General features: G+C 40.1%; 1 protein-coding gene across 10 annotated transcripts in view; it reads right to left on the bottom strand.

Moving 5' to 3' along the window:
- LOC130922993 (actin-binding LIM protein 1-like) overlaps nt 1-25254 on the bottom strand; it is a 188646-nt gene that overhangs the window by 6822 nt on the left and 156570 nt on the right. For 3 of the 10 annotated variants that reach the window (XM_057848337.1, XM_057848334.1, XM_057848336.1), the window contains exons 18-21: nt 11287-11410; nt 11136-11197; nt 8936-8996; nt 6487-8706 (exon numbers count right to left, since the gene is read on the bottom strand). In XM_057848337.1, coding sequence (XP_057704320.1) covers nt 8630-8706; nt 8936-8996; nt 11136-11197; nt 11287-11410 — 324 coding nt within the window. In that variant the 3' untranslated portion in view covers nt 6487-8629. Of the gene's footprint in view, nt 1-6484; nt 8707-8741; nt 8801-8935; nt 8997-11135; nt 11198-11286; nt 11411-25254 lie in introns of those variants that run through there. The other 7 variants (XM_057848340.1, XM_057848341.1, XM_057848338.1 and 4 more) reach the window with 6 other exon arrangements.

The raw sequence follows: 25254 nt of genomic DNA, 5'->3' as shown, positions 1-25254 counted from the left end.
TTTGTGACGTCGGTGGGTAGGGTCTATAAGGTATGTCAGAAAAGTTCCAGGACTGAAATAATACAAGATTATTAGTCATTTAAAGCCAAAATATGTAATGTAAATAATGTAATCGTTCTGGAGTAAATAAATGTGACGTCAGATTTGTCATGCATTGGTTTGGATTTTATTTAGTTTGTTCCTTGTTATTTAGTTCGTGTCTTGTCTATTGATTAGGTTTTCATTCCCACCACTTGTCAAGCCTTCCCATGTGTTAACTAATCAGCTTCCCTCAGTCACTTGGGAGCAGGGCCGGCCCTGGGTGACTAGGTGCCCTATGCAAACCTGTAGCTAGGACCCCCCCCCCCCCCCTTATTTCTTTGTTTATTTAAATATTTATGTCTTTAAACTTCATTTTTTAAAATATTGTATATTTTGTAAATATTGTATTTTTACAACTTAAGGAGTTTACCTTTTAAAGCCAAAACACCTTGGGGAAGCTATCATTTCTAAAGAAAATTTAATAGGAAAAGATTTGTATAGCACTTGTTGCAACACAAGCACATTCATATTTTCTTAAACAAATAGCCATAGAATTTTCAACAATTTTTTCCTCTTTGGCTTCAAGATCATTTGATAGTGCCATACAGCTAACTGACCACCATTAAAGGGATCCTCGTACTTAAAGACATGTAGGCTCAAATAAACCACAATTGTTCTCTTGTACTAAAATATGTTGTTAGAAACACATTAAATGTTAAATTAATGGCAATATTTTATAATATTTAGTATATATTTTGACTGATAGTTGGCGCTATGTTTTGCGGGCTCGGAGTGATGACGAAATTAGAACGTTTCCAATTGTGTACAGCAATTGTGTATTGCTGCCTGAACTCGCTAAGTAAAATGCCATGATGTGCTGCTTTTGGATGCAATTTCCAGTCAAATGGTAACAAGGGGAGTGATGTGAGTCTCCACAGATTTCCTATTGACAAGAAGAGGTGAAAGATATGGGAAAATGCCTGTTGACGGACAAAACTTCCCAAAGACCCAAGGCTTTGTTCTCGCCACTTTTCTCCTACCGCGTTCGAGGCTTTTAGTCGACGACAACTTATGAAAGAGCTCACTGGAGCGGCTCGATATAGATGCTGTTCCAACTATTTTCCCTCACAAGAACCCTAAACGCGCTCGGATAGTGAGTGAAATGCGCGAAATAAAGCGCCACGGACAAACTGCTGGCAGCTCTCTTAAGCAGGCAAGCCGCTCCTGTCGCTACAGCGGTAGGCAAACCTTCTGGCGTACCGCTAGTCACAGAGGAAGCTAATAATTCACCTCTACTGTCAGTTCATCAGACAGTAAGTGTGTCTGTTCAGTATTCACCTAATATGAGTGATGCTGCCACTCAAACTGATCCAGACACGTCCAATGCAGCGATGCAGTGGCCAGCTGATGCACGCCGAGCAGTTAATATGGACCACCCTTACGTAGCTAAACGTGAGTTGGATGTACAAGACATGGAGGACACTCGATCCAGATGACAAATTTAATGAGGACAGTCAGCCACGACACGACTCCGATCCTGACTGTCACACGTGTGCATTCATAGTTTTATTACCTTCAGTGAGAGTTTATAATGTTAATAGTCATGAAAATAAAAATGCACGAATGACAAGGTGTGTTCAAACTTTTGGCCTGTACTGCATGTAAAGCACACAACAGCTCTGGTTGCTAACAATCTACATAATTATTAGGGGTGTAACGGTACACAAAAATCTCGGTTCGGTACGTACCTCGGTTTTGAGGTCACGGTTCGGTTAATTTTTGGTACAGTAAGAACACAAAATGCAAAATATAAATGTGCTAGTTGTTTATTACACCCCTTTTTGCTTTCAACAATAGGAGCATTGGCCTATACAAAGCCAGAATTCTGCTAAAAAAGTAGCGGGTATTTAAAGATAATAATCCAACAACAATTTGCCTTTCAGACCCCGCGTATTGGTCAGCTTTCTTTCTGAAAGAAAGAAGAAAAAAAAAGTCCTGTGCTAAAGAGAAAATCAATCCCAATGACAAAGATTTTAACATGTATTTTACAAATGAAATGCCTCAATGAATTTTTTTTTCTTTCTTATGAACAGTTTTCAAAAGCTTTATTGGTGGATTTTCTGAAGTTAAAGCGCCACACAGAAATTAATAAATTTAATTGTGTAAGCAGATCTGTATTATTCTTATTATTTAATTATAGGTGTTTTAGCTCATTTCAATTTATTTTATTTAAATGGGCTATTATTTATTTTATTATGTGTTTGTATTTTACAAATGTCATTTAGTATTCATTTATATTGTATATTTTATGTTGTCTAACTTTAGTTCCTATGTGAATATTAGTTCCTACTTGTTTTGTTGCGGTAGGAGGTTTTGTATTGAACACGGGGGCGTGTTGGTTATTATTACAGCAGAGAAGACAACTGTAAATCAACAAAGACAAGTCAACTGTGCCTCGATCTGAAAATCGACCGGATCCACCGTATTTTTACACGAGTGACTTCCGGCCTGCCTGGTCTGCTAGCGAGTAGTATTGACGCGGGAGGGCCGAGTCTCGCGTCAAATAATAAACTCTGCCGTACTTTTCGCGTGCATCGCGTTGAGCCGCTTCTGGGACGTGTCTAACACGCGGCCGCACTGCGACTGGTGTGCATTGGCTGATTGACTTTAACGGCTGCGTTTCACTGCGTTCTCGCGGCAGCTACATTGTCGCGCCGTTGACGTTTCTTACTGTCCTACCGTGTTGGTCCTCATTATAGTAGAGAAGACAGAGTAAATATAATATACACAAAGAAATTTTAACCCGATGGACTCACAGCCTCGAAAAGTAAGGGTTACATTACATCAGAAACTCGTTCGGTACGCGTCCGTTCCGAACCGAGCACCAAGTACCGAAACGGTTCAATACGAATACGTGTACCGTTACACCCTTAATAATTATAGTGGAATAAGTTTGAACACGCAATAGCTCACCTTGAAGATTTGCTAACAAAAACCGGAGTTCTCAAAAGCATACACTCTGTCGCTCCGTTGTCATTGAGACGCATTTGCCGCGAGTGCATCACCAGTTTTGTCCAACTCTTGTCTTATCAGGTATTTCCTTCTCTGCATTTTGCCTTTGCTGCTCATCTTGTGAAGGACCGGTGTGAACGGTCCTGCTCTTCATTTTTCCGATCTGATTCAAATTGAATGAGCAGAACCGACGACATGTTGGGATAGCTAACGAGTGACACGCTGGAAGTTCGGCAACGGGCCCGGTGACGTCACTGCACTGCGACGTCAACAAGAATGGCGACCTATCACTTAAAATAATTTTACAAATTTTATTAAAACGAAAACATTAAGAGGTGTTTTAATATCAAATTATTATAACTCATACTAACATTTATCTTTTAAGAATTACTTGTCTTAAAGATCGAGGATCCCTTTAAGCTTTGAACCAACTGGCCGCAAAGTTTCATTGCTTCAAGAAGCTTCGTTTCGCCATCACTTCTCTTTTGGGGGAGACAGTCAACCTCTGCTGCCAACACTGTTGTTCTACAACATTCCTTATGCCTACTAGCATGCAATGCAGGACTGTAAATCATGTTCAAAGTTCATGTTCTGTGCTATTTTTTCTTCAGTTACTGTACCAGTTGTTTCATTAATTGCTACTTAAGCTATTTAGTTTGTTATGTGAGCATTTTAGTTTCGTACTGAAACCGTGAGTTTGAATAACCTTTGATTTACTACTCCGATCCAGGTCAGAAACTGCAATATTTTTTATATGCAGCCTACTTGCAGAGGTGGGTAGTAACGGGTTGCATATGCTCTGTTATATTTGCCTGAGTAAATTTTTGAGAAAAATGTAATTCTTAGAGTAGTTTTACCATGCAAGTAAATTTGTGAAGATAAAACGCTAATCTTACTCCGCTACTTTGGGCTACACTAGATTAGTTACATTTTATCTTTTTATTCTACATATTGACTTTTTTTTGCCAGAGATGCCGACAGTGGCTGTCTCAGTTTCACCAATGAGACGTTGCAACAATAACCACATGACTCCATTATACCAATCAGAGGCAACAATTTTTTTCTCTACTAGAGGGCACCCATGCAAGTTGGACGGGTGATGTCCAAAAAATAAAAAAATAAAATTAGACATTGTAAGCAGTTACCCACAATGTTACTTATTACTTGTGTATTCTTGTCCACAAATATTTTTTGACTTGTACTTGAGTAAATTTTTGGATGACTACTTTTACTTGAGTAATATTATTTAAAGGTAAAACTACTCTGACTTGAGTAAAATGATTGGCTACTCTACCCACCTCTGCCTACTTGATTTGTCATAATACATTTAGTAAGCGTAGCATGACTTTTTTTTCCCAGGTTATTTATTTATTTCCCCAAAAACAATTTGCCCCATCCACTAGATGGTGCCCTAGGCAACTGCCTAGCTTGCCTATGCCCAGGGCCAGCCCTGCTCAGCTGTGTCTCATCTCTACAGCTGGGTTGTATTTAGTTCCCTGCTTTCTTTTAAGCTTTGTCAGTTAAATCTGTTTTGGTGGAGCTTTTCTGACACACCTCGTATACAGTTGACTCTACAGTAAATAGTAGTATGAGTGCTTTAGATGGGATTTTAGGTGTTGGATTCTTCACTGTATGGCACATACAGTATCCAGCCACCAGAATTCAAAGCTATGTGCAGATGAAGATGAAGGAAGCCGGCATGCTAAGCACTAGTGTGACTGCAGCTAATAAAGCAGCATGATAAATCTGGAACTTCTCCAAATTGAGTTTTGAAAAATACAGAAATAACTTCGATTCTTTGCTTACTAACCAAAAGTAAACCTCATCAAATTTTGTTTTTTAAGATTATTGGTTTTATGCATTGTTACTGTAGGTTAGCAGTACACTTTAAAACGTACAATATATGAACAGAAGTATTGGGACCCCCGGCCATTGAAGCTCGAAACTGCACACATTTTAGTGTGTATGGGGGGCATCCATTCATCCAGATGAACATTATGTTTGGGACCTATTGTTATTCAGCCCAAAGATGTTTGATGAGGTTCTCTCGAAACCATACATATCCAAGGGTGCATTTATGGACCTTGCTTTGTGCCGGATAGAACAGAGAAAAGCACATGTGTGGGAAAACAGTTCCCACACACGTAGATGTCCAAAGATTTTAGGCATGCACACGAGTTAGCAGATTTCTTTACCGTTTTGGACCGCAAAAACATTGGATAGGTTCTTAAGGTAAGACCTGAAATGAATGATTTTGTTAAATCAGGTTTTTATCATCCTCTAAAAGGGGTTTTACAAACCTGGGGGTGACATTTTTCCAGAATATAAAACATTTTTTACCCGGAAATTCAGTCAAGTTGTTTAACATTTCCTTTGTATTTTGTTTGCCGCTTTTAAAATAACGATACAATTTGTGGCCCCCATCTTAGTGGAATTTATTATTATTATTATTTGTTTATTTGTTTGTTTGTTAAATTTTCGGTTTAAAATCAAAATATTTTTAAAATATTACATAAAAAAAAAAAAAAATAAGAAGAAGACACATTTGATGGTTAAAGACAATGATATATTCTACTGCCAACCTCTTTACACAATATTTTTTTCTATTTTTGCCATTTCAGTCAACATTTTAAGACAAGTGAAGCTGTCTGAAGTGTTTATTTTGGCTTGTCAATTTAGGATTTCAGCCCAGTGAGGAGACAAGAATTAAGTATACAGTATAATTTAATTTAAAGTAGGGCTGTCAAAATTATCGCGTTAACGCGCGGTAATTAATTTTTTAAATTAATCACGTTAAAATATTTGACGCAATTAACGCACATGTCCCGCTCAGACAGTATTCTGCCTTTTGGTAAGTTTTACAGCAAGGTTTTTTGTGCTGTCTAACAGCGAACTCTTGTGGTCGCTTTGCAACATGGTTTATTGCTTTCTTGCCAGTTCAATATGGCTGCACGACGTCTCGGGCTGACGCCTACGTTGTAATGTTGTGCTTATATGATCCTTGGACAAGATTTGGTTGTTGTAAAGAATGTACATATTATGTTAGTAAGCGAAATGTTATATTTTTTGTATGAGATGCTTTTTGTTTATGTTTAGTGAACCTGTATAGCGTGCTAAGCTAACGTTGTTGCTAATGCAATGCTTGTGTCCTTTTTTTTTGTAGTTTCACTACGGTCTAAAGAGGACAGTGGTTTGAGGCCATTTTATTAATAAATCAGATGAAAAAGGAAGAAGTCTGATTATTAAGGCGCCGTTCACTAGCTGTCTAGCTTTGGAAAAAGTAGACGCTTCGGAGTGAGGACAGCATAGACAGATTTAAATGACATTAGAGCAGTGCTTCTCAATTATTTTCTGTTACGCCCCCCCCAAGGAAGACGTAAATGTTTCGCGCCCCCCCCAACTCTCTGCCGCCACTGTAAATAGTATCATTCGTCTATATTACTATTATAAGTACGCCTCAGCCTAACATTGTGTCCTTTTTTTTCTATTAAAGAAAAAAAGTAACAGATCAACTTATAATAAAGTATAACTTTTTTTTAACATTGTGTTGCTTGTAACAGAAAAGACTTAACGCGCATCAATTTGCCTGAAGTTAAAAAAAAAAAAAAAAAAAAGTCACATCCAAACTGTAAAAATACACTCAAGGTACATTTTTGACCATTTGATACTGAAAAATAAAATGTAATAAAATCAGTAAATAATAACAAATTCAAATTGATTAGAAACATTTACTCTTCAGGACAACATGCCAAAAAATTTGACCGAAAAAAAACAAGACTGAATAGAAGGGGGGAAAAAAGTCTTTGGACAGAAGGAAAGTTTTTATTTTCGCTGATTCACCACAGTGCTCACTGGTTTACTGATATAACACTGACAAAGCGGGACGATTGTGACAACTGGCAATTTTCGGCACATTTTCGCTGAAAAACAATCAAGCGGCTTATCAATGAGATTGAGGTCTAATGTCTTTAAGTGGCGTCTTAACTGATTTGGCTTCTCCGCTATAATCATTTTTAGACTCAGTAAACAGTGGTCTTTCCTCATTTCCCACTATATTAAAAGTCAAAGGCAAACGGCCCGAAAAAAGCGCATTCTCGGCGGCCGAGGGAGAACCGTAGGTGAGGGCGGTGGTCGTGACGATCCCAAGCCGAAAACGGCACTTCTCGGCAGGACATGTGAGAATCGAAGAAGACAGTGGGTCGCTGCGTGAGTCCAGCTCTGCATGAGTCTCTTCCGTGTGCTCTTGCTTACTTCAAAAATACTGCACGCACTTTGAAAATGAGAGCGCCACTGCCACCCACGGAGTGGATGTGCAAGTACACTTTATTCTAGTACGGCAAAAAAAAAAAAAAAAAAAGCATGTTCCCCGAGGTCACTCGCGCCCCCCCTGGCATCGCTCTGCGCCCCCCTGGGGGAGCGCGCCCCACCATTTGAGAAGTACTGCATTAGAGTGAAATGCCCACTACAGTCCTTATGTACCGTATGTTGAATGTATATATCCATCTTGTGTCTTATCTTTCCATTCCAACAAATTATTTTACAGAATATATATATAATTTACAGAAAAATATGGCATATTTTATAGATGGTTTGAATTGCGATGAATTACGATTAAAAATTTTAATCATTTGACAGCCCTAATTTAAAGACTTTTTTATTTTTATTTTTTGTTTATCCAGTTTTCTACAACCATTATTACAGAAATTGTTACCCCCAAATTTTCCACGCAACAATTCCATTTCTGTAGATTTTAAAAAGTGGTCATTCCAACCAGACAAAGCTTTTTCACCCTGTCAATTTAATGAAACCTTGTCACATTGCTACATCAAATGATGAAGTGACTGTGCATCATTGGATAATGATGGCAATGTGTTGTGTAAAAAATAATATGCAAGCCTATAAATAACAGGTTTTTGCCTTGTTTGTCATTTCAGGTAATTTCTAATGATTTATCAAATATATGAGGACGACATTAAATTAATGACTAGGCAACTGACAAGCTAGTGTGTCTCAATACTTTTGTCTATACAGTGTAGTTCACATTGTTGCCATCAGTACAAAAAAAGAAGATACTTGCTTTGGGCTCCAACATATTAGGCATAGATACTCCCCTGTCCATCCTTGCAAGTGCTGCACGGCCATCCTTAATGTGCTAAAGAATAGAACATACACAAATATAATAAAGTGGGACGCGACTGTTGAGTTAATGGCATGAATATGCTGTTGTTTTATGACAGTGGGCACACTTTTCACTGGATGGAGCAAGGAGCTTGACTACTGCACAGGATCCTAGTATTCGAGATGGGCGGTTGTTCAGTTGTATGTTTATGCGATTTGAGGTGAATTTTGAAATATTATTCCTGAAATCCAACATTTAGCTTGAGTCTTGATGCATGTACACAGACATATAAAAAAACACATGAGGTGGTGCTTGCACTTTGCACCTTGAGTAAAGTTACTCAGCTACTGGGCAGTGGATTTTAAAATAAAACACTGCACTGCCTGTATGTGACAACTAGGTGACATACAGCAACAAGTGCAACGACAATGCAAGCATGTAAGAACAAGTGGACAGTGTGCATTCAGGGCAAGATGCCTAGTGCAAGAAAGTTTGTGGAGCAAGGTGAAGAAGCATGCCATGTGAAAAAGCAGATGGGGGACATACCTGAAACTCTGCAGGACAAAATGGGACAGAAAATGAGACTCACAGTTAATGGTTTGGCTGTCACAGCTCCTGTCAGGCTACCTAGCTAGAACAGTCTTGTTCCTATGACACATTTCGTGGGAACCATTAAACTGATTTTTCAAAATCCATGCCAACATTATGTGCACGAAGCAAGCCCATTTCTAAATACTACTGGAATAGCTCCAGTGAATGTCTTGTTTTGATAGCAGTGCTTACCTCTGCCTCCGCCACACATGTCACCATAGCTGTTGTACTGTGTGAAATCTGTCGACTGGGGCTGCAGGGCGGAGAACAATAGCTTCATTGAGTTTAACATCTGCAATATGTACTGTACCGCTGTATTGTACAAAAATTTTAAAGACAGACAAGTCTTATTTGCACATGTTTGGATCCGTTAGTACAACCTTGCTGCAATGATCTAATAATTACACGAGAAAAGTAACTAAACGCAAAGCCAGTGTTTTCCAATGTACAAAATATGTGAGCCGTTCCACCAACACCAGACACAAGGTGCAATTAGATGAAGATGAAGTTAGCTGGGTAGGCGTCCATACTCTGCAGCCACTATCGGCTACGTGGACCAAACTCTGACAACAGTCATACAGCGACCGGACCCCCCCTTATCAGCGGTTCTGGTACACTATACTACCAGAGCACCCCCTACAAGACTCCCCAGGGGACACTGTGGAACGCCATCTCCAAATCCATAATACACACTTATTGGGCAAACTCTCATGATCCCATCCCGTCTACGGCCAGGACGAAAACCACACTGCTCCTCCTGAATCCGAAATTCAACTTCTCGACGGATCCTCTTCTCCAGTACCCCTGAAAGACCTTCCCAGAGATGCTGAGGAGTTTGATCCTTTTATAAATGGGAGAGACCCTCCGGTCTGCCAATCTAGAGGCACTACTCCCGATTTCCTTGCAATGTTGCCCACAACATCCAGAACCTTTAGAAACTCTGGGCGGGTTTCATCCACCCGGGAGCTTTGCCACTGAGGAGCTTTTAACCACTTCAGTGCCAGAGATTGGCGAACCCACATTAGGGTCTGCTTCCTCATGGGAAGGTGAGTCAGTGGAGATGAGGTCTTCAAAAGCTCACAGCCTCACCACATTCCTAGTCAAGGTCAACAGCGACTCATCCCTACTATACACAGCGTTGGTGGTGCATTGCTCTCCCCGCCTGAGACGCAGGATGGTGGACCAAAATTTCTTTGAAGCCACCCGGAAGTCGTTGTCCATGACTTTGCTGAACTCCTCCCATGCCCGGGTTTTTGCCTCCGCATGTCAAAAAGGCCTGATTGAACTCCTTGACTTGTCCACCAGCAGGTTGTGGGATTGCCGCCATGACAGGCACTGACCACCTTACGGCCGCAGCTCCGGTCAGCTACCTTCACAACAAAGGCGTAACACATGGTTCACTCAGTCTCGATGTCCCCTGCCTCTACCTGGACATGGGTGAAGCTTTGCCGGAGATGAGAGTTGAAACTCCTTCTGACAGGCGACTCCACCAGGCAGACCCTCACGAAACATTTGCGTCTGCCAGGCCGGACAGGCATCTTGCCCTAGCATCGGAGCCAACTCACCACCAAGAGGTGATCAGTTGAAAGCTCCGCCCCCCTCTTCACTCGAGTGTCCAAGACATGCGGTCGCAAGTCTGATGCCCACTTTTGCATCCTAATGTTGTAGTTGAGCATGTTTTCTGGAAGCAAACTACAAAAAACAGCTAGAAAATACCGTAGCTGCCCGTCTTTAAGCAGCTTTCATGTTTACGGCCATCAGCTGCTAAATGCAATGCCATGAGCGGCAGGGCGGTCATGCTATTCTTCCACAGCAGATCCAAATGAGGGTGAGAAATCTGTTTACTTGATTATAGCCAGGATGCTAAGGACTTCTGAAAGGCAATCTTCACTGGCCGTTTCCCCAGATTGTTTTGTCTTGAATAACCTCAAATTTCAAGGATGTAAAATACGATTTTTTTCTTATAATTGATTCTAATTAAAATTTTTAATAGGCTGACATTGACAGTGCTAGATGTCCAAATCCCACTTCAAATGGATTGGACGTCTACTAGTGATAAACCAGCGATAAACTCATTTAATTCACAGCTGGAGGATGAAAATAGCCACATCATCGTCAGTGGCACTAAAAGAGTACAATACCGTTACTATGTTGGTGAGATCGTGACATTTTCAAACTTTGCGATGTTCAAATTAAGTGTCTGTTTTCAGTAGAATGGATCACAAAAAGCAATGTAAGATTCACCAGATCAGAAACATAAAATTATAAGTTAAAAAAGAAAATCACAAATAAATTAGTACTTGGGCAGTGACTTAGGTTTTCATACTATTGCTCAGTTCTTAGTCCCCCTACGGTAACTACGATGCTGTTGAGAATATCATTGAGCACTCACCCGATGTAGGCCATTCCTCCCATACCCAGGCAAAGAGTTTGTTCTAGTTGGAGAAGTTGGATCTGAAAGAAACAAAACGTTATCTGTACATCATATCAAATCATAATTTATTTCACTCAGTGAAATATTCAGTCAAGATTCATCCGTTTACCTGCATCACCGTTATCCTGCTTGCTGTCATATCGTTGAGCGGAGGCACTCCTTGCATGACGTTCCCTAATCTGCTCTTTTTCCATTTCCTCCCTGAGAATTAGTTTACCTAAACCAGACTGAATCTAAATACAAACACACTTTTTAGTCAAGTGCAATTCCGGATAGAACAATTAGGGATACAATGAATGTACTGCATTTCTAATTACCTTGGTCTTTCTGAAAGAAAGAACAAGGTATTGTTATTGTGCAACTTTATTATTATTACCTTGGTCTTTCCAAGGGAAAGAACAAGGTATTGTTATTGTGCAACTTTATTACCTGGGTCTTTCCTATGGAAAGTCCAGGTAGTGCTGTTCTGCAACTTTATTCGTCTTATTATTACCTGGGTCTTTCCTATGGAAAGTCCAGGTAGTGCTGTTCTGCAACTTTATTCGTCTTATTACCTTGGTCTTTCTGAAAGAAAGAACAAGGTATTGTTATTGTGCAACTTTATTGTTCTTATTATTATTACCTTGGTCTTTCTGAAAGAAAGAACAAGGTATTGTTATTGTGCAACTTTATTGTACTTATTATTTATTCATCTTATTCTCCGCGTTTTTTTGAGCCAACGCACAGCCCAAACCGTAGCACCGATCGGCACAGTTCAAGTATCGGCACGACCGGAATTTTCGCGTGACGATGGGAATTTTTCAAACCGCCACGAAAAATTTTCCGTTCGCCCGTAAACGGCAATTTTCCGAAAAATAAAAAAAGTTTCAAAATGTATCTAGTCCTACAATTTTTGACCAAATCACATAATTTGGGCATCAAAAATTCCGGGACGGTGAGGGGCATAAAAGTTGTATACAGAATTTGGCAAAAATTTACGGTTTCCCGGAAATTTGCCAAAAACTTTCCTATTCATTTTGAATGGAAAAAAAACGCGCGCTTCACAGCCCGAACCGTTAGACCGATCGGCACCGTTCAAGTATCGGCACGACCGGAATTTTCGCGTGACACAGGAAACTTTACAAATGGCCCCGAAAAATTTTCCGTTCGTCCGTAAACGGCAATTTTCCGTGAAAAAAAAAAAAGTTTCAAAATGTATCTAGTCCTACAATTTTTGACCAAATCACATAATTTGGGCATCAAAAATTCCGGGACGGTGAGGGGCATAAAAGTTGTATACAGAATTTGGAAAAAAATTACGCTTCCTCGGAAATTTGCCAAAAACTATCCCATTCATTTCGAATGGGAAAAGTTCCCATTCACTTCCAATGGGATTTCCAATGGAATTTACATTGCATTGATGCCATTGACGGCCATGCATGTCGAATCTACTGATGCCAATGTACTTGGATTCAATTGATTATATGGATGTCGATGCCATTGACTGCCATGGACGTCCAAAATTTTTCCCATTCATTTTCAATGGGGAAAAAACAAAATTACCCCAAATCAACAGAAAATGGCCAGATATCAATAGGACGTGTCCCCCAAACTTCCCCAATTCCATTGACGCTTATGAAGGGTGCCGCCATTGACTTACATGGACGTCCAAAATTTTTCCCATTCATTTTCAATGGGGAAAAAAATAAATTTCTCCAAATCAACAGAAAATGACCAGATATCAATAGGACGTATACCCCAAACGTCCCCAACTCCATTGACGCTTATGGGGGGTGCTGCCATTGACGTCCATGGACGTCCAAAATTTTACCCATTCATTTTCAATGGGAATTTTTTTTTTTTCCCCAAATCAACAGAAAATGACTAGATATCAATAGGACGTGTCCCCCAAATATCCCCGATTGCATTGCTGCTTATGGAGGGTGATGCCATTGACGTCCAGGGACGTCCAAACTTCCCATTTATTCCAATGGCATTTCTTCATGTTTGTTCATTCTATTGATGCCAATGTACTTGGATTCCATTGACGCTTATGTAAGTTGATACCATTGACGTCCATGGACGTCCAAAATTTTACCCATTCATTTTCAATGGGAATTTTTTTTTTTTCCCAAAATCAACAGAAAATGACTAGATATCAATAGGACGTGTCCCACAAATATCCCCGATTGCATTGCTGCTTATGGAGGGTGATGCCATTGACGTCCAGGGACGTCCAAACTTCCCATTTATTCCAATGGCATTTCTTCATGTTTGTTCATTCTATTGATGCCAATGTACTTGCATTCCATTGACGCTTATGTAAGTTGATACCATTGACGTCCATGGACGTCCAAAATTTTTCCCATTCATTTTCAATGGGAATTTTTTTTTTTTCCCCAAATCAACAGAAAATGACTAGATATCAATAGGACGTTTCCCCCAAATGTGCCCGATTGCATTGCCGCTTATGGAGGGTGATGCCATTGACGTCCACGGACGTCCAAACTTCCCATTAATTTCCAATGGCATTTCTTCATGTTTGTTCATTTTATTGATGCCAATGTACTTGGATTCCATTGACGCTTATGTAAGTTGATACCATTGACGTCCATGGACGTCCAAAATTTTTCCCATTCATTTTCAATGGGAAATTTTTTTTTTTTCCCAAATCAACAGAAAATGACTAGATATCAATAGGACCTGTCCCCCAAATGTCCCCGATTGCATTGCTGCTTATGGAGGGTGATGCCATTGACGTCCAGGGACGTCCAAACTTCCCATTCATTTCCAATGGCATTTCTTCATGTTTGTTCATTCTTTTGATGCCAATGTACTTGGATTCCATTGACGGTTATGTAAGTTGATACCATTGACGTCCATGGACGTCCAAAATTTTTCCCATTCATTTTCAATGGGAAATTTTTTTTTTTCCCCAAATCAACAGAAAATGACTAGATATCATTAGGACGTGTCCCCCAAATGTCCCCGATTGCATTGCCGCTTATGGGGGGTGATGCCATTGACGTCCATGGACGTCCAAACTTCCCATTCATTTCCAAAGGCATTTCTTCATGTTTGTTCATTCTATTGATGCCAATGTACTTGGATTCCATTGACGCTTATGTAAGTTGATACCATTGACGTCCATGGACGTCCAAAATTTTTCCCATTCATTTTCAATGGTAATTTTTTTTTTTCCCCAAATCAACAGAAAATGACTAGATATCATTAGGACGTGTCCCCCAAACTTCCCCGATTCCATTAACAATTATGAAAGGTGCCGCCATTGACGTCCATGGACGTCCAATTCTCCCATTCATTTCTAATGGCTTTTACTTTGTTTTGTGCCAATGACTGGCATTATGATCCATTCTATTGATAGACCTGAGTGGGGCTAAGATCTGTATCACCACAGAGGAAAGACCAAGGTGTGTAATTTCTCCCGAAATTGCAGTTTCTAGTTACCTTGGTCTTTCTGAAAGAAAGAACAAGGTATTGTTATTGTGCAACTTTATTGTACTTATTATTTATTCATCTTATTCTCCGCGTTTTTTTGAGCCAACGCACAGCCCAAACCGTAGCACCGATCGGCACAGTTCAAGTATCGGCACGACCGGAATTTTCGCGTGACGATGGGAATTTTTCAAACCGCCACGAAAAATTTTCCGTTCGCCCGTAAACGGCAATTTTCCGAAAAATAAAAAAAGTTTCAAAATGTATCTAGTCCTACAATTTTTGACCAAATCACATAATTTGGGCATCAAAAATTCCGGGACGGTGAGGGGCATAAAAGTTGTATACAGAATTTGGCAAAAATTTACGGTTCCCCGGAAATTTGCCAAAAACTTTCCTATTCATTTTGAATGGAAAAAAAACGCGCGCTTCACAGCCCGAACCGTTAGACCGATCGGCACCGTTCAAGTATCGGCACGACCGGAATTTTCGCGTGACACAGGAAACTTTACAAATGGCCCCGAAAATTTTTCCGTTCGTCCGTAAACGGCAATTTTCCGTGAAAAAAAAAAAAGTTTCAAAATGTATCTAGTCCTACAATTTTTGACCAAATCACATAATTTGGGCATCAAAAATTCCGGGACGGTGAGGGGCATAAAAGTTGTATACAGAATTTGGAAAAAAATTACGCTTCCTCGGAAATTTGCCAAAAACTATCCCATTCATTTCGAATGGGAAAAGTCCCATTCACTTCCAATGGGATTTCCAATGGAATTTACATTGCATTGATGCCATTGACGGCCATGCATGTCGAATCTACTGATGCCAATGTACTTGGATTCAATTGATTATATGGATGTCGATGCCATTGACTGCCATGGACGTCCAAAATTTTTCCCATTCATTTTCAATGGGGAAAAAACAAAATTACCCCAAATCAACAGAAAATGACCAGATATCAATAGGACGTGTCCCCCAAACTTCCCCAATTCCATTGACGCTTATGAAGGGTACCGCCATTGACTTACATGGACGTCCAAAATTTTTCCCATTCATTTTCAATGGGGAAAAAACTAAATTTCTCCAAATCAACAGAAAATGACCAGATATCAATAGGACGTATATCCCAAACGTCCCCAATTCCATTGACGCTTATGGGGGGTGCTGCCATGGACGTCCATGGACGTCCAAAATTTTACCCATTCATTTTCAATGGGAATTTTTTTTTTTTCCCCAAATCAACAGAAAATGACTAGATATCAATAGGACCTGTCCCCCAAATGTCCCCGATTGCATTGCCTCTTATGGAGGGTGATGCCATTGACGTCCACGGACGTCCAAACTTCCTTTTTATTTCCAATTGCATTTCTTCATGTTTGTACATTCTATTGATGCCAATGTACTTGGATTCCATTGACGCTTATGTAAGTTGATACCATTGACGTCCATGGACGTCCAAAATTTTTCCCATTCATTTTCAATGGGAATTTTTTTTTTTTTTCCCAAATCAACAGAAAATGACTAGATATCATTAGGACGTGTCCCCCAAATGTCCCCGATTGCATTGCCGCTTATGGAGGGTGATGCCATTGACGTTCATGGACGTCCAAACTTCCCATTCATTTCCAATGGCATTTCTTCATGTTTGTTCATTTTATTGATGCCAATGTACTTGGATTCCATTGACGCTTATGTAAGTTGATACCATTGACGTCCATGGACGTCCAAAATTTTTCCCATTCATTTTCAATGGGAATTTTTTTTTTTTCCCAAATCAACAGAAAATGACTAGATATCATTAGGACGTGTCCCCCAAACTTCCCCGATTCCATTAACAATTATGAAAGGTGCCGCCATTGACGTCCATGGACGTCCAATTCTCCCATTCATTTCTAACGGCTTTTACTTTGTTTTTTGCCAATGACTGGCATTATGATCCATTCTATTGATAGACCTGAGTGGGGCTAAGATCTGTATCTCCACAGAGGAAAGACCAAGGTGTGTAATTTCTCCCGAAATTGCAGTTTCTAGTTACCTTGGTCTTTCTGAAGGAAAGAACAAGGTTATGTTGTTGTGCAACTTTATTATTATTATTATTATTCAATAATTCTCCGCGTTTTTTTGAGCCAACGCACAGCCCAAACCGTAGCACCGATCGGCACCGTTGAAGTATCGGCACGACCGGATTTTTCGCGTGACGATGGGAATTTTTCAAACCGCCACGAAAAATTTTCCGTTCGCCCGTAAACGGCAATTTTCCGAAAAATAAAAAAAGTTTCAAAATGTATCTAGTCCTACAATTTTTGACCAAATCACATAATTTGGGCATCAAAAATTCCGGGACGGTGAGGGGCATAAAAGTTGTATACAGAATTTGGCAAAAATTTACGGTTCCCCGGAAATTTGCCAAAAACTTTCCTATTCATTTTGAATGGAAAAAAAACGCGCGCTTCACAGCCCGAACCGTTAGACCGATCGGCACCGTTCAAGTATCGGCACGACCGGAATTTTCGCGTGACACAGGAAACTTTACAAATGGCCCCGAAAATTTTTCCGTTCGTCCGTAAACGGCAATTTTCCGTGAAAAAAAAAAAAGTTTCAAAATGTATCTAGTCCTACAATTTTTGACCAAATCAAATAATTTGGGCATCAAAAATTCCGGGACGGTGAGGGGCATAAAAGTTGTATACAGAATTTGGAAAAAAATTACGCTTCCTCGGAAATTTGCCAAAAACTATCCCATTCATTTCGAATGGGAAAAGTCCCATTCACTTCCAATGGGATTTCCAATGGATTTTACATTGCATTGATGCCATTGACGGCCATGCATGTCGAATCTACTGATGCCAATGTACTTGGATTCAATTGACTATATAGATGTCGATGCCATTGACTGCCATGGACGTCGAAAATTTTTCCCATTCATTTTCAATGGGGAAAAAACAAAATTACCCCAAATCAACAGAAAATGACCAGATATCAATAGGACGTGTCCCCCAAACTTCCCCAATTCCATTGACGCTTATGAGGGGTGCCGCCATTGACTTACATGGACGTCCAAAATTTTTCCCATTCATTTTCAATGGGGAAAAAACTAAATTTCTCCAAATCAACAGAAAATGACCAGATATCAATAGGACGTATATCCCAAACATCCCCAATTCCATTGACGCTTATGGGGGGTGCTGCCATTGACGTCCATGGACGTCCAAAATTTTACCCATTCATTTTCAATGGGAATTTTTTTTTTCTTCCCCAAATCAACAGAAAATGACTAGATATCAATAGGACCTGTCCCCCAAATGTCCCCGATTGCATTGCTGCTTATGGAGGGTGATGCCATTGACGTCCAGGGACGTCCAAACTTCCCATTCATTTCCAATGGCATTTCTTCACGTTTGTTCATTCTTTTGATGCCAATGTACTTGGATTCCATTGACGCTTATATAAGTTGATACCATTGACGTCCATGGACGTCCAAAATTGTTCCCATTCATTTTCAATGGGAATTTTTTTTTTTTCCCCAAATCAACAGAAAATGACTAGATATCAATAGGACGTTTCCCCCAAATGTGCCCGATTGCATTGCTGCTTATGGAGGGTGATGCCATTGACGTCCAGGGACGTCCAAACTTCCCATTCATTTCCAATGGCATTTCTTCATGTTTGTTCATTCTTTTGATGCCAATGTACTTGGATTCCATTGACGCTTATGTAAGTTGATACCATTGACGTCCATGGACGTCCAAAATTTTTCCCATTCATTTTCAATGGGAATTTTTTTTTTTCCCCAAATCAACAGAAAATGACTAGATATCAATAGGACGTTTCCCCCAAATGTGCCCGATTGCATTGCTGCTTATGGAGGGTGATGCCATTGACGTTCATGGACGTCCAAACTTCCCATTCATTTCCAATGGCATTTCTTCATGTTTGTTCATTCTATTGATGCCAATGTACTTGGAATCCATTGACACTTATGTAAGTTGATACCATTGACGTCCATGGACGTCCAAAATTTTTCCCATTCATTTTCAATGGGATTTTTTTTTCTTCCCCCAAATCAACAGAAAATGACTAGATATCATTAGGACGTGTCCCCCAAACTTCCCCGATTCCATTAACAATTATGAAAGGTGCCGCCATTGACATCCATGGACGTCCAATTCTCCCAATCTTTTCTAATGGCTTTAACTATGTTTAGTGCCAATGACTGGCATTATGATCCATTCTATTGATAGACCTGAGTGGGGCTAAGATCTGTATCTCCACAGAGGAAAGACCAAGGTGTGTAATTTCTCCCGAAATTGCAGTTTCTAGTTATTATTATTATTCATCTTATTCTCCGCGTTTTTTTGAGCCAACGCACAGCCCAAACCGTAGCACCGATCGGCACCGTTCAAGTATCGGCACGACCGGATTTTTCGTGTGACGATGGGAATTTTTCAAACCGCCACGAAAAATTTTCCGTTCGCCCGTAAACGGCAATTTTCCGAAAAATAAAAAAAGTTTCAAAATGTATCTAGTCCTACAATTTTTGACCAAATCACATAATTTGGGCATCAAAAATTCCGGGACGGTGAGGGGCATAAAAGTTGTATACAGAATTTGGCAAAAATTTACGGTTCCCCGGAAATTTGCCAAAAACTTTCCTATTCATTTTGAATGGAAAAAAAACGCGCGCTTCACAGCCCGAACCGTTAGACCGATCGGCACCGTTCAAGTATCGGCACGACCGGAATTTTCGCGTGACACAGGAAACTTTACAAATGGCCCCGAAAATTTTTCCGTTCGTCCGTAAACGGCAATTTTCCGTGAAAAAAAAAAAAGTTTCAAAATGTATCTAGTCCTACAATTTTTGACCAAATCAAATAATTTGGGCATCAAAAATTCCGGGACGGTGAGGGGCATAAAAGTTGTATACAGAATTTGGAAAAAAATTACGCTTCCTCGGAAATTTGCCAAAAACTATCCCATTCATTTCGAATGGGAAAAGTTCCCATTCACTTCCAATGGGATTTCCAATGGAATTTACATTGCATTGATGCCATTGACGGCCATGCATGTCGAATCTACTGATGCCAATGTACTTGGATTCAATTGACTATATGGATGTCGATGCCATTGACGTCCATGGACGTCCAAAAATTTTCCCGTTCATTTTCAATGGGAAAAAAACAAAATTTCCCCAAATCAACAGAAAATGACCAGATATCAATAGGACGTGTCCCCCAAACTTCCCCAATTCCATTGACGCTTATGAAGGGTGCCGCCATTGACTTACATGGACGTCCAAAATTTTTCCCATTCATTTTCAATGGGGAAAAAACTACATTTCTCCAAATCAACAGAAAATGACCAGATATCAATAGGACGTATATCCCAAACGTCCCCAATTCCATTAACGCTTATGGGGGGTGCTGCCATTGACGTCCATGGACGTCCAAAATTTTACCCATTCATTTTCAATGGGAAATTTTTTTTTTTCCCCAAATCAACAGAAAATGACTAGATATCAATAGGACCTGTCCCCCAAATGTCCCCGATTGCATTGCTGCTTATGGAGGGTGATGCCATTGACGTCCAGGGACGTCCAAACTTCCCATTAATTTCCAATGGCATTTCTTCATGTTTGTTCATTCTTTTGATGCCAATGTACTTGGATTCCATTGACGCTTATGTAAGTTGATACCATTGACGTCCATGGACGTCCAAAATTTTTCCCATTCATTTTCAATGGGAATTTTTTTTTTTTCCCCCAAATCAACAGAAAATGACTAGATATCAATAGGACGTTTCCCCCAAATGTGCCCGATTGCATTGCTGCTTATGGAGGGTGATGCCATTGACGTCCACGGACGTCCAAACTTCCCATTAATTTACAAAGGCATTTCTTCATGTTTGTTCATTCTATTGATGCCTATGTACTTGGATTCCATTGACGCTTATGTAAGTTGATACCATTGACGTCCATGGACGTCCAAAATTTTTCCCATTCATTTTCAATGGGAATTTTTTTTTTTTCCCCAAATCAACAGAAAATGACTAGATATCATTAGGACGTGTCCCCCAAATGTCCCCGATTGCATTGCCGCTTATGGGGGGTGATGCCATTGACGTTCATGGACGTCCAAACTTCCCATTCATTTCCAATGGCATTTCTTCATGTTTGTTCATTTTATTGATGCCAATGTACTTGGATTCCATTGACGCTTATGTAAGTTGATACCATTGACGTCCATGGACGTCCAAAATTTTTCCCATTCATTTTCAATGGGAAATTTTTTTTTTCCCCAAATCAACAGAAAATGACTAGATATCAATAGGACGTGTCCCCCAAACTTCCCCGATTCCATTAACAATTATGGAGGGTGCTGCCATTGACGGACATGGACGTCCAATTCTCCCAATCTTTTCTAATGCCTTTAACTTTGTTTAGTGCCAATGACTGGCATTATGGTCCATTCTATTGATAGACCTGAGTGGGGCTAAGATTTGTATCTCCACAGAGGAAAGACCAAGGTGTGTAATTTCTCCCGAAATTGCAGTTTCTAGTTATTACCTTGGTCTTTCTGAAAGAAAGAACAAGGTATTGTTATTGTGCAACTTTATTACCTTGGTCTTTCTGAAGGAAAGAACAAGGTTATGTTGTTGTGCAACTTTATTGTACTTATTATTTATTCATCTTATTCTCCGCGTTTTTTTGAGCCAACGCACAGCCCAAACCGTAGCACCGATCGGCACAGTTCAAGTATCGGCACGACCGGAATTTTCGCGTGACGATGGGAATTTTTCAAACCGCCACGAAAAATTTTCCGTTCGCCCGTAAACGGCAATTTTCCGAAAAACAAAAAAAGTTTCAAAATGTATCTAGTCCTACAATTTTTGACCAAATCACATAATTTGGGCATCAAAAATTCCGGGACGGTGAGGGGCATAAAAGTTGTATACAGAATTTGGCAAAAATTTACGGTTCCCCGGAAATTTGCCAAAAACTTTCCTATTCATTTTGAATGGAAAAAAAACGCGCGCTTCACAGCCCGAACCGTTAGACCGATCGGCACCGTTCAAGTATCGGCACGACCGGAATTTTAGCGTGACACAGGAAACTTTACAAATGGCCCCGAAAATTTTTCCGTTCGTCCGTAAACGGCAATTTTCCGTGAAAAAAAAAAAACTTTCAAAATGTATCTAGTCCTACAATTTTTGACCAAATCACATAATTTGGCCATCAAAAATTCCGGGACGGTGAGGGGCATAAAAGTTGTATACAGAATTTGGAAAAAACTTACGCTTCCTCGGAAATTTGCCAAAAACTATCCCATTCATTTCGAATGGGAAAAGTTCCCATTCACTTCCAATGGGATTTCCAATGGAATTTACATTGCATTGATGCCATTGACGGCCATGCATGTCGAATCTACTGATGCCAATGTACTTGGATTCAATTGACTATATGGATGTCGATGCCATTGACGGCCATGGACGTCCAAAATTTTTCCCATTCATTTTCAATGGGGAAAAAACAAAATTTCCCCAAATCAACAGAAAATGACCAGATATCAATAGGACGTGTCCCCCAAACTTCCCCAATTCCATTGACGCTTATGAAGGGTGCCACCATTGACTTCCATGGACGTCCAAAAATTTTCCCATTCATTTTCAATGGGGAAAAAACTAAATTTCTCCAAATCAACAGAAAATGACCAGATATCAATAGGACGTATATCCCAAACGTCCCCAACTCCATTGACGCTTATGGAGGGTGCTGCCATTGACGTCCATGGACGTCCAAAATTTTTCCCATTCATTTTCAATGGGAAATTTTTTTTTTTCCCCATATCAACAGAAAATGACTAGATATCAATAGGACGTGTCCCCCAAATGTCCCCGATTGCATTGCTGCTTATGGAGGGTGATGCCATTGACGTCCAGGGACGTCCAAACTTCCCATTCATTTCCAATGGCATTTCTTCATGTTTGTTCATTCTTTTGATGCCAATGTACTTGGATTCCATTGACGCTTAAGTAAGTTGACACCATTGACGTCCATGGACGTCCAAAATTTTTCCCATTCATTTTCAATGGGAAATTTTTTTTTTCCCCCCAAATCAACAGAAAATGACTAGATATCAATAGGACGTTTCCCCCAAAATGTGCCCGATTGCATTGCTGCTTATGGAGGGTGATGCCATTGACGTCCACGGACGTCCAAACTTCCCATTAATTTCCAATGGCATTTCTTCATGTTTGTTCATTCTATTGATGCCAATGTACTTGGATTCCATTGACGCTTATGTAAGTTGATACCATTGACGTCCATGGACGTCCAAAATTTTTCCCATTCATTTTCAATGGGAAATTTTTTTTTTCCCCAAATCAACAGAAAATGACTAGATATCATTAGGACGTGTCCCCCAAATGTCCCCGATTGCATTGCCGCTTATGGGGGGTGATGCCATTGACGTCCATGGACGTCCAAACTTCCCATTCATTTCCAAAGGCATTTCTTCATGTTTGTTCATTCTATTGATGCCAATGTACTTGGATTCCATTGACGCTTATGTAAGTTGATACCATTGACGTCCATGGACGTCAAAAATTTTTCCCATTCATTTTCAATGGGATTTTTTTTTTTTTTCCCAAATCAACAGAAAATGACTAGATATCATTAGGACGTGTCCCCCAAATGTCCCCGATTGCATTGCCGCTTATGGAGGGTGATGCCATTGACGTTCATGGACGTCCAAACTTCCCATTCATTTCCAATGGCATTTCTTCATGTTTGTTCATTTTATTGATGCCAATGTACTTGGATTCCATTGACGCTTATGTCAGTTGATACCATTGACGTCCATGGACGTCCAAAATTTTTCCCATTCATATTCAATGGGAATTTTTTTTTTTCCCCCAAATCAACAGAAAATGACTAGATATCATTAGGACGTGTCCCCCAAATGTCCCCGATTGCATTGCCGCTTATGGAGGGTGATGCCATTGACGTTCATGGACGTCCAAACTTCCCATTAATTCCAATGGCATTTCTTCATGTTTGTTCATTCTATTGATGCCAATGTACTTGGATTCCATTGACGCTTATGTAAGTTGATACCATTGACGTCCATGGACGTCCAAAATTTTTCCCATTCATTTTCAATGGGAATTTTTTTTTTTTTTCCCAAATCAACAGAAAATGACTAAATATCATTAGGACGTGTCCCCCAAATGTCCCTGATTGGATTGCCGCTTATGGAGGGTGATGCCATTGACGGCCATGGACGTCCAATTCTCCCAATCTTTTCTAATGGCTTTTACTTTGTTTAGTGCCATTGACTGGCATTATGGTCCATTCTATTGATAGACCTGAGTGGGGCTAAGATTTGTATCTCCACAGAGGAAAGACCAAGGTGTGTAATTTCTCCCGAAATTGCAGTTTCTAGTTATTATTATTATGCAATGGTTTCTCCGCGTTTTTTCGGCGCGCCGCGCAGCCCGAACCGTACCACCGATCGGCACCGTTCAAGTATCGACACGACCGGAATTTTCGCGCGACGATGGGAATTTTTCAAACGACCCCGAAAAATTTTTCGTTCGCCCGTAAACGGCAATTTTCCGATTTTTTACAACTTTTTCAAAACGCTACTTGTCCTACAATTTTTGACCAAATCACATAATTTGGACATCAAAAATTCCGGGACGGTGGGGGGCATAAAGATTGTATACAGAATTTGGAAAAAATTTACGGTTCTCCGGATATTTGCCAAAAACTATCCCATTCATTTCCAATGGGAAAAGTTCCCATTCACTTTCAATAGTATTTCCAATGGACTTTACATTGCATTGATGCCATTGACGGCCATGCATGTCGAATCTATTGATGCCAATGTACTTGGATTCATTTGACTATATGGATGTCGATGCCATTGACGGCCATGGACGTCCAAAATTTTTCCCATTCATTTTCAATGGGGAAAAAACTAAATTTCCCCAAATCAACAGAAAATGACCAGATATTAATAGGACGTATACCCCAAACGTCCCCAACTCCATTGACGCTTATGGGGGGTGCTGCCATTGACGTCCATGGACGTCCAAAATTTTTCCCATTCATTTTCAATGGGGAAAAAACTAAATTTCCCCAAATCATCAGAAAATGACCAGTTATCAATAGTACGTCTCCCCCAAACGTTCCGAACTCCATTGACGCTTATAGGGGGTGCTGCCATTGACGTCCATGGACGTCCAAAAATTTTCCCATTCATTTTCAATGGGGAAAAAACTAAATTTCCCCAAATCAACAGAAAATGACCAGATATTAATAGGACGTATACCCCAAACGTCCCCAATTCCATTTACGCTTATGGAGGGTGATGCCATTGACGTTCATGGACGTCCAAACTTCCCATTCATTTCCAATGGCATTTCTTCATGTTTGTTCATTCTATTGATGCCAATGTACTTGGATTCCATTGACGCCTATGTAAGTTGATACCATTGACGTCCATGGACGTCCAAAATTTTTCCCATTCATTTTCAATGGGAATTTTTTTTTTTCCCCAAAATCAACAAAAAATGACTAGATATCATTAGGACGTGTCCCCCAAATGTCCCCGATTGCATTGCCGCTTATGGAGGGTGATGC

The sequence above is a fragment of the Corythoichthys intestinalis genome, chromosome 10 (assembly GCF_030265065.1).
Source record: "Corythoichthys intestinalis isolate RoL2023-P3 chromosome 10, ASM3026506v1, whole genome shotgun sequence".
NCBI classification, from domain to species: domain Eukaryota; kingdom Metazoa; phylum Chordata; class Actinopteri; order Syngnathiformes; family Syngnathidae; genus Corythoichthys; species Corythoichthys intestinalis.
Note: the sequence above shows the minus strand (reverse complement) of the source record. Positions and strands in the feature narration are given on the sequence as shown.